At 42.2% G+C, this 10,758-nt stretch overlaps 1 protein-coding gene across 1 annotated transcript; it reads right to left on the minus strand.

The window, feature by feature from the left end:
- Positions 1-3,265: 3,265 nt before the first annotated feature.
- Positions 3,266-10,420, minus strand: LOC121945094 (flocculation protein FLO11). Its single transcript, XM_042489120.1, has 3 exons — positions 10,384-10,420; positions 7,099-9,435; positions 3,266-4,183 (listed from the first exon to the last, which is right to left on the minus strand). The coding sequence occupies exons 2-3, from the start codon at positions 9,409-9,411 to the stop codon at positions 3,821-3,823; spliced, it is 2,676 nt and encodes an 891-aa protein (XP_042345054.1). The 5' UTR covers positions 9,412-9,435; positions 10,384-10,420; the 3' UTR covers positions 3,266-3,820.
- Between the last annotated feature and the right edge of the window lie 338 nt (positions 10,421-10,758).

The raw sequence follows: 10,758 nt of genomic DNA on the forward strand, positions 1-10,758 counted from the left end.
TCTTGTCTTGCCTGCTGGTTAGTTAACGCAAATGATTTATTTTGGCAAAATTTAAATGAAACGTGGAGACTAAATTGATTGTGATGAAATATCATTACTCTAAGCTCAGATGTGGTTGTTTTTTGTTTTTGAAGCATTCGTCCAACGTGATGTATTCCAGGACCGTCTGATATTTGATATTCAAATGATAATTCCTGTTCTTATAAAATCTGGCTATAATAAATGGTATAATTTTCAAAATTGGTGGTGAAATGAATACAAAATACAGCCATTTAAAGTTGTATGCAACCTAGGAGAGCATTTAGGAGTCAAAATGACAAATATGTCTCTCCCCAGTGCTTAAAAAAATATTTGTCATGCCTCCCCCTTATTACACCACCCCCTAACATCTCATAAATTACAGCAGTCCCTATAAAGACTGCAACTTTAAATATATACCCATTTGTTTTAATCCATTTAACTATGAGTCCCTTGTGGACCAAATGTCAGTTTTGTGAAGACTCCTTCTATACATTGCAACTTATACATTCAGTTAAAGCTAAAATAGTGAAAATAAAATATGCACAAAGTATTTACTCTTTCAGTTTTACCAGAGTAAATACTCTCCGCTACCTCAGAAAACAGACCGTCAAAAGCTCATTCTTCATTCTCTGCTTGGTTAACCTTTGTTCATCGCACCTCCACACCTCTCTCCTTCTACTGACCCTCTATAAGAGTGAGTTTGCCAAAATAAAATAAGATGGAGCTTTGCGCGGGTCTTTCAGCATGCCAGATCATCTCTATTCGTACAATGACCAGCGCAGGAATAAGGAGTGGAACGACCACGAGGACCCAGTCAGGCCATTTGAGCGATACAGTGTTTAATAACTTATATTGAGCTGAGCTCTGTTAGGCTCGGTGGCTTAAATGGAGCAGAAAATTGAGGGTGTGCAAAAAAACAGAGGACTGTCTTACAAACTCAATTACTCCCTGGAGGCCGTCCAGCAGATATATATCAGGTGTCTTAATTTTTTTCTTCTTCACAAAGATCCATGTAAAGTCTGGTCTCATCTTCGGTGATTAACGCAGAAAAGAGAATCGACTCTGAGGATCATCTTAAATGAAAGGAGAGATAAAGGATCCTGGCCCCAGTCTTCATTATCAAGGAGAGTCATATGTGATTAATATAAAAAGCCACATCAAATATATTTCAGTTCTTATTACATCTGTTAGGAAAAGACACCAAAGTGGAAGAAAGGCAGTAAAAAACCCACCGCAGAGCTGCAGGCCTGAGCCCACCTCGAACGCTCGCAGGAAGTACACTGGGTTATGAAGCTTTATTAGTGGCGAAATCGCATTTTCAGGGTCCATCACATGGTGTCGGGGCCCAAAAAGACTTTTTCCTATCGACTTAAGGAAAGTATACACTGTACGGTTTTAGAAACGTCGTAATTCCAACTCAACTGTACGAGTAAATTTTCTTTAATGTAAAGCCAAAGCTGACAATCTATGCACGCACACTGTGGGGCGCCCACTTGCTCATCTGGCGCCTCATGTAAAAAGGCTTTGCTTTTGCCACAGCGGCCAGTGCTGCGACCCGTGGTCAAAAGTATCATACAAAAAAATGACTTCATGAGCATGTTGAACCCTGTCGTAATCTTATATAATGTGGCATCACGTCTATGCCACTGTATAAGTGAGCCTATTATTAGCTGCACACTTCCACCAGAAACACAAAGGTAAACAATACAACCTTAACCCTTTGAACCCTGAGACAACCGGCTGAATTTATTGAGAATGTAATGAGCAATGAAAGACAAAAATGGCCCAAAATAAGCAAACTATTAGTAAAAAGTACAAGGAAATTACTTGAAAATGAGTCAAAAAACAAGAAAAATAACATATAAATACAAACAAACAAGGAAATGACCTAAAAAAGTGCTTCATAATTAAGTTAACTCTGTAACATAACTATTTGATGATAATAGTTTTTCCCTAACTTTTTTCTTTTTTTTTGTACCTTATATATATATATAATATATATATATATATATATATATATATTATATATGTACCTTATATATATGTATTTAAAAAAAAATCAAATCTACTAATGTCTTAAAATTTGTGGTACTTTTCTTACCAAGTTGCTCATTCCCTTTTTTTTAACGTTTTTGAAAGAAATCACACTAATTTGTTCAGGGTTAAGAGGTCAAAATTTTTGCAAAGGTTGTCTGAAAGCAGTACAAGAAAAGTGATGTCACTACAGGTTTTAGAGGGTTAATATTAACTGTAACATTAGGTAACTTAAAGTTAAACAGCACATTTTTCCCCCAAAATGTTGTGTTTTACATTTTAATTATTCTGGTTTCTTTGTTTCGTGATTCAATCACATTTGGTCATCAGAAAGTTGTCTGATCGTGTGGTGGATGAATAAAATCTCAACAATTCGAAAAGAAAATATTTCAGATTTATGGATTGATCGCTTTTTTCTACCAAAAAAGTGCTTTGATACAGTTATTAAACAAAATAAATAAAAAAATAAAATAATGGTGCTCCCCATCTGAACTCAAAATTTAGCTGTTAGTGTCGAATTCTTGTTTTTCGGATGTCAACATCAAATATTAAACTAATTTCGTTCACAATTTAGTGGGATCTCTTTATTTATAAGGGAAGCACGGATCGTGTTTTAACTTCCTGGGAAAATGATCTTATCAATATTATTATTCATACATGCATTTTCACTGTGTGAACACTTTATTTTGAAAAGCGGAAGTGTATCCTGGGCCATTTTAATGCATTTAGAGGTGGTTTGACCACGGAGACAGGAGAGACAGCTGGCTTAAAACAATAAGTTATACGATGATTAACACACTTTTTGAGTTACAGTTAAATATTAAAATATTAAGTTAGTATTTTGTTACCTTGGTGTTATTGGTGGAGGTCGTGTAGGTCATCCAAACTAATGAACTATGAGGCACGCTGTCGTATCGTCTCTGATACACCGTTTCAGGTGTCACTGGATGTCTTCTCCATGCTGGGGACCCAGAAGTCAGACGGAGTTGAGTCCGAGATTAGAGTCATGCAGCTACACCCTTCTCAGAAAAGATGAGACAAAGATTCAGTTACAGCTGACAAAATTTAATTCAAATAAGTTAACATAATTAACATTAATCCAAAAAAAATTGAATATAGTGTTTATGTTAGAATAACTCAAAAACATTTGGTCAAACTCTCACATGATATGAATTAAATACAAAACAAAAGATAAAGTAACCATTCTTCTTCACAATGTAGAAAAAAAGTGGATATTGAGTTAAAACAAGTGCAAATGACTCACAGTGTCTCTGACGGTAAGAAAGATAGATTACATCTTTCACATAAGATAGTGCAGAAGTGCCGCTTTTACAAATAGTACTCTTTATATACACAACTTAGAGCAGAGGATCGTTTAGAGTAAATAAGTTATCCTTCTTTTCTGAGCACTTGAGGGTTTTATATTAGATTGTATGGGAATGCAACTTCATGATAGCAGTCCAATTAATATCCTTAAATCATAAAAAACAGGATTTCAAGCTTTCCCTTTCATACACAACTTTTTCTTCACACAGGAAAGCTAATGTGAAAATCACGTATAACTTCAAAGGCTGAATTTTTGACCACTAAACGGAATGGAAATAATATACATTCATATAAATAAATAAGCTTGAAAACATTAAAATAAATATTGCAAGTGCTCCCTTCTTTGAGTGTTTTTTAATGAGGAAAGTTTAGCGTCTACGTACGATCTCCCTGCACTCCTCCTTCTCTTCACTTTAGAGTCTGTCTGCAGAAAACTCTTTTAAGTTTCCATCTCAGACTCAGAGTTATCCAGATTTGACACCGTGGAGCTGTACCATTCAGCACTCTCCTCTTCCTCCTGCACTCCGGATCTGCCGCCGCCTCCTCCTCCTCCTCCGCCGCCTCCTCTGTCTCTTCTCTCGTTCAGCATTTCCATGGCTACTTGGTGGTAAGGGTGTTTGCGTTTGGTGTGCCGACGTAGAGTGTTGCGCTCGGCAAAGCGTGTGTGGCAGAGTTGGCACTGGTAGGGTTTCTCTCCGGTGTGGACCCTTTGGTGGCGCTGGAGCTCGCCGGCCTCCCTGAAGCGTTTGGCGCAGATGGGGCACACGAAGTTCCTCTGGCCTGTGTGGATGTGCTTGTGTCTCTATTGAACAAAATTGTAAACAGCTGATTAATAATCAGTGAAGATAAAATCATTCAACACTTAAATTGATGCAACTATAATCAGTAATTTTACTTTAGAAATGTGACCTTACAAAGGCTGCCTGCAGAAACTACAGGTTTGGTCAAAACTTACATGACTGAAAATAAACCTTGAGATATTTCTATCTGGTGACAACTTTTCCGGGTTCAATCTTGTTATTCTCTGGATAAAATGGGTTGTGAAAACTGGAATAACTACAAAACTGCAAAAAGAAAACTGCAATAAGTATATTAAGGAGAATGGTGAATGTGGGAATGAGGATTATTAAAAAGTAATTAATACCATGACAATGGCCGTCAGAAGATCAGAGATAAAAAAGAAGATAACAATGTCAGGTAATCTTAATTTAGGTCGAACCTACTGAATTAAATCATGTAACAAAGACGTCTGGGTTGCTTAAAATTTGATGAGACAGACATCTATAATACCCCTTGTCCATCAAAATTTGCAAATGTTCACCAGTTTTTTCAGCCAGTAGAGCAGAGCTGTGTACACGGCTCTGCAGCAGATGAGTATGCCTTTCCTTGCATGTTTGTTTTTTTGGTGTCACATTCAACGTTAAGGACAAGACTGCAAACAGGTTAGTAAACAGTAAAAAGCAGCATGGATAGAGGAATTTTAAAAATGTATGATGGTTACAAATATATATATATATATATGTATATTTAATAATTCAGTCTCAGTTTCAAACTCAGTAAAGGATCATCTGAATCGATGTTTGAGCGCTGCTACGGCAGAGATGGATGGTACTTTGTATCATTGCATCTTGCCGTTACGGGGCTAAAATTAGCACATCCTCATGAGTGTTGTATTTCCATCAATGCTGATCGGAGCCAGAGGCGAAACATACCCGTTACTACTGCAGAGTCGTTTGGCTCGGGTGAGAATGCTGATTGTTACCTTCTCCATTTCATTAAAAATCCTGATGTTAGCAGCGTTTTTTGTGCAGTGGAAAAGAGGCTCTGATTCTGGTTCTGTTGGAAACACTGACGTCCGTGAAAAGGTCTCGCTCAAAGTGATGAATCCACAAAAACTTAGTGGACATCTCAGCTCTACAGAGCTAAAAGCTACATTGCCAACATTTATAAAAATTAATTTTCTGTCGCGTCGGCTGAATCAGTATGATATGAGACAGAAAATCTGTGAAAAAATCACGTCTCTTCTCTTTATCCTATTGCCTGTATTGGCCTTTGCTTGATTCCACTGCAGCTCACGAAAAAAACAATCAGAGCCGAGGAGTCTCTAACGCAGCTGTCAATCATGTCAATCACGCTGTGATTCATTCATGTTGTGATGTCAGCTCCTGAACTGCGGCCAAACTGTCAAACTGAGCAGCAACTAAAATATGTTTCTGAAAACATCTGAGGGGATAAATAGGCAATGCAGTTACTAAATTTTGATTCATATTTGATCGGCGAGCCGAGTTTGACAGTTTGACTGCAGTTCATGAGCAGTGATTGACATGATTGGCAGCTGTGTTAGAGACTCCTCAGCTCTGATTGGTTGTTTTTGGTCACGTGTTGTAAGAAGCAATTCAAGAAGCAATTCAAAAGGAACATATTTTTTCAGATTATCTCACTTATTCACTACTATGTGATTAAAAACAAATATGAAAAAACAATTTTGCAATTTTTCAACTACAGCTTTAAAAATAGGGGTCGACTGATATTGTTTTTTTAGGGCCAATACCGATACTGATTATTAGTAGTTAATGAGATCCGCCAATATTTTGAGCCGAAATGTATTTACAATAAAAATAAAAATCTTTTTGTTAATACTTAAAATTTGTAATATAACAAACTCCAACACAAAACCTTCAATAAAATATTTAAATATTTTATTTAAGGTTTTTTATTAAATATTTAAAATTTTTAATAAAAACTAAAACTTTCAACATCATATACAAAAACTAAGTTAAAAAAACAAATATATAAAAATTGCTCCCTGAGGTTTTACAAAGTAAAAGTTCCTCACCGGCTGACTCTTTATTTTCATTTTTTAATTAATCAATTTTATCGGTGTTCATTAAAATAAAACACTGATACAGATCATCTGTAAAATGCCAAATCGGCCCCAATAATGGACATGGCCGATAATCTGTCGACCCCTATCTAAAAGCATCTCTCAGCTCATTGTTGTGAATCAACTAGCAACTGTTGGCATTGTAAGCTTCTGCAGACCGCAGATATGTTACATAAGCACAGAAAAAGTGCCAGCATGGGAGGAGCTTTTACTTTGTAAAACCTCAGGGAGCTATTTTATTTATTCATTTTTTAATTTAATGATCACTTGACTTTATAAAAAAAGTTGAAGTTGCTGTATATGATGTTGAAAATCTCAGTTTTTATTTAACATTTTCTAAAGGCATTTAAACATTTAAGATTTTAATTGTATTGTAGTGGTGCCAAATATTGGTTATCGGTCCCATTAACTACTAATGATCAGTATCGTTATCGGTATCGGCCCTGAAAAAATAGTATCAGTCGACCCCTACTCGCTGGTGAACACTGGTGGATCATTGATGGATCATTTATCAGCTAAAGAGCCTGATGGAAACATCAGCAGTTTGTCAAACCCAGTTGAATACTGAACCTCTTCATCAGGCGGCCACAAACATGACTTCTAATCAATGACTGCTGGATGTTTAAATTAGCGACTGTTTTTGTCACATATCAACTTAACAGGTAATAAAATGTCAGAACTGTGTCACAGCTTGTACCTGCTGCAGGCGAGTGGCCTAAAAATCAGTCATTGCAGGTTTAACATTCACTGCACGAATACTTTGTGACATGTGTTGGAGTGACTGGTGTTATTACTCGATCTGCTGGTGATATTCTCGTTAGCGTGATACCGACCTGCAGATGGCTGGAGCGTTTGAAGGCTTTGCCGCACTGCTGGCAAACGTGAGGCTTCTTCTGCGAGTGCGTGATGGCGTGTCGCTCAAGGTCGGAGAGGTAAAAGAAGACCCGCGGGCACAGCTGGCAGTACAGCACCCTGCGAGAGGCCATGGTGTTGGGCGACCCCTCGGGGGAGAGAGGGTCCCCCGGGTCGAGGGGGTCGAGCTTATCAGAGGGGAGAGCGGGTTGGACCGGAGGGGAGGGGGGAGCAGCAGCGCTGGAGAAGTAAAGATGGTCGTCCAGAGGTAAATGTTCTGAGTGCAGGTCAGACGGGTCGAATCGGGCCTCCGAGGTCGGTGACTGGGCCTCTGGGCTCGGCTGAGCTGAGGGGTCGTAGGTCAAAGTAGCAGACTGTGGGTGCGGAGAGGAGGCTGTAAAAGATGATGGCTTCTTGTTGTCACTTGAGACGTCTTCAGATATGGCTTCGCTTCCAGGGTTTGAATCGGAAGAGCTGATTTGAGGATGAATAGTCGTGCTGTGGTGGTCGTTTTGGAGAGCGGGAGAGGACGAGGGGACAGTCAGAGAGGCGAGAACGGAGTCGGAGTTTACCGCGTTCACCCCTGACAGGATGACAGGGGGGTTGTTGGGGCTCAGTCTGATGACGGGGTGAGACAGCGCGGGCAGGGGGGATCCCAGGGGGGCGACCTGTCCGGAGGGCAAAGGCAGGGAGACGGGGGCTGCGGTGAACTGACCGGTGGAGGGGTCGAGGACAGCGATAGGGGCGGAGGTAGAGTCACCAGAGGAAGAAGGTACAGATGAAAGGAGGAGGAACATGGAGGTGGAAGCACCAGGGGAGGTCTGAGTGACTGAGAGGGGAAGCGAGAGACCCACCTGAGCGGAGGAGAGCTGAGGAGAGGAAGAGGAGGACGACAGGAGGAGGATGGGAGCGTTAGCAGAGGGGTTTGAGAGGATCTGAATGGGCTGTGTGGGGACTGATATAACAGCATTACCCTCCTGAACTGATTTAACGCTCGGCTCTGCCGCCTTAACGGGATCTGCGTTTGTAATCGAACTCGTGAAGACCTCCGGAGTCTGATGGACACTTTGCGGTGGAGGATCAGTGGCAGGTGCTGGTGCGGGGTAAAGGTGATCAGAAGGTGCATTTAGTGCGGTATCTAAACTTTGGCTGGGGCTCGGCTCTGCTAACTGCGGCGACCCAGTTCCCTCTGCATGATCCTCTGACGCTGAAGCATCGACTTGCGGCACTTTGACCCCGTCCGGACTGAGAGTGTACGGGATTCCCTGGTCGTCTATGAGGAGAAGGTTTTCGGTGTCGCAGTCTAAAGAGGAGAGGGAGGTGAAGACAGAGGAAGAGAGGAAAGAAGGAGACAAGAGAGAGTCTTCTGTGCCATCCAGCACAGAGCCGTCTCCGTCCCCATCATCGTCCTCTTCCACTACATCTCTGTCTCCTTCTCCTTCGTACTCGTCCACCTCCATAATCAACGAGCTCTCGCAGCCGTCCAGGACGCGCTCACACCTCCGCTCTCGACTCTCTCTTTTTTTGGGCAAACTAAGGTCCAACGGTTCTGTCTGCTCCTCCATCGCCTCATTAAAGTCAATTTCTTTCAAAATAAGAGGGACATTTTCAATTTCTCTCTCTGTAGTTTCCTCTTTAATCCCTTTCAGGCTCAACATTTTAACTGTATTTGTGATTAAAGGAGTTTCTAACCCATTTGTGGGAATACTTTTAGCACCGGAAACATGTCTCATTTTGCACATTTCCTCCCCTCTCTCTGCCTCTGCTTCATGGAATGATTCTGGCTTTGCTTCCTCAGTATTTTGACACGAAACTTCCTTGATTTCTCCTTCAGATTTTAAGATTTTGCTTCTGTTTTTTTCTGCTCCAGCTGAAACAGGTCTTCTAAAATGTGAGTCTTTGGTCAGGCTGATGGCAGAGTTAGTGATTGGCCTCTTGCACCGTGGGGGAACCACAATTTTGAGTCTGATTGGTTGGCTGCGCAACACAGGCACTCCAGTCTTCACTGTGATTGGCTGTCTGAACCCACCGATCTTGCTCGTTTCCTGAGAGGCTGTCTTACAAGTCCCGCCCTCCTCTGGCTTATTCCCATTGATTGATGGAGCAGCCTGCCTGACGGCCACTGCTGCTCTGACAGGGCACTGCTGGAGGTTACCTGGTACAGTACTGGGCGAGGTTTTGTCCTTTGGGTCCAAAAAAGCCTCTGTCACTGGCCCTGATCCCTCTGCACACTGGCTGCCATTTTGGACATCCAGGCTGCCACTGGTCAGGACTGAAGCCAGCTGAGAATCCATTTTGGGGCATACCCATTTATATTTCTATAAAAAGGGAATAAAATAAAACATTAGAAACTCACAGAAGCAACATTTGATCACAAAATTCACGCGTTAAGGTTGTGATGAAGGGGAGGTAAATAAATACCAAGTGATGGCTGCAGCAACTCTCAGTGCTGCTTATTGGGGTCAAGTTTAGAGTAAAAGCCAATAATCGCTGATTTTGTGATATTGATAAGAGACTGTAGCCCCCATAACTCCTCAGTCCGACATGCTGAGCGTCTCATCTGACCCCCTCCTCCTCAACATCCCCCCGTCCTGTTAATTGTGCAGGTTACCTTGCATGATCCGAAATTATAGCTCAGCGAATTTCTCACCGAGGTCTCGCCGATCATTCAGAGAAACGCAGCGGAGCACACAGATGTGAGCGATCTCCTCACACACACACACACACACACACACACATACACACACACACTTCTATCATCCACACGCGCCGTAAATAATACAACATTTCGCCTCAGAACAATATTCACATCCCGCCTGGTTTGCAAGCATGTTGTAAATTTAGTCTGGGGGTAAACCGAGCAGCAGTGTCCGCGGAGGACGCCATTACGCACAGTCCACGGTCCGAAATATTATGATGGTGCGTGTGCGCCCTGACAGCTCTCGGACCTGGGACGTCGCTAACGCGTCGCTCGGAGCATAGAAACGTGAATATTTACAGACAGACGCGGTGTGGAGCGGATCCGTCCCTTCGCACCGGAGCTTCCTCGGACCTCCAGCCAGCCATTTTAGAGCCGAGGGTCCGAGACAACCGAGAGCGCAACCCCCGGCAGCTTTTAGGACAAACTTTCCCGGCGCGCTGTCATTTTGATCTCAGCCCTGCTGTCAGAGCCGGCGGAGGACGCGCCGGACGCCCTTTCGATACATTTAAAACTGTATTTTAAACTATACTCCACCCATACACTCGCTGCATAGGGACTGGCTTACCCGTGCTGTGGATATTTCCGGAGGACCAAATATGACTGTGCAGTGTAAAGGGTGATGCTGCGAATGCCGAGGGAGGGAGGGGTCAAGGGGAGTTGCTATGGTGTCGCAGCCTACCGGGTCCGACCAGTAGCCATGTTCAGCCTATGAGTACGGGTTGAACCTGCAGCCTGCACAGACAGGCTCTCCGTGTGGTGCCTGAGAGTCAGAGAGATGGGAGGCAAAGCACAGCAGCGAGGAAGAGGATGGAGAGAAAATGGACTTTACGCACTTTCTGTGACACATGAAGGAAGTCAGGGCGCAAAACCACTTTGACATCACTTTATTTCACATCATTAAAACTTACAAGCCTCGAGACTTGATGCGTCAGGCTCAACA

The sequence above is a fragment of the Plectropomus leopardus genome, chromosome 7 (genome assembly GCF_008729295.1).
Source record: "Plectropomus leopardus isolate mb chromosome 7, YSFRI_Pleo_2.0, whole genome shotgun sequence".
Lineage (NCBI taxonomy): Eukaryota > Metazoa > Chordata > Actinopteri > Perciformes > Serranidae > Plectropomus > Plectropomus leopardus.

Coding starts and splice junctions, on each gene's coding strand:
- LOC121945094 (XM_042489120.1), bottom strand. CDS start 9,411: ATGGATTCTCAGCTGGCTTCAGTCCTGACCAGTGGCAGCCTGGATGTC. Junction 4,184..7,098: donor AACGCTCCAGCCATCTGCAG/GTCGGTATCACG, acceptor TTTGTTCAATAG/AGACACAAGCACATCCACAC.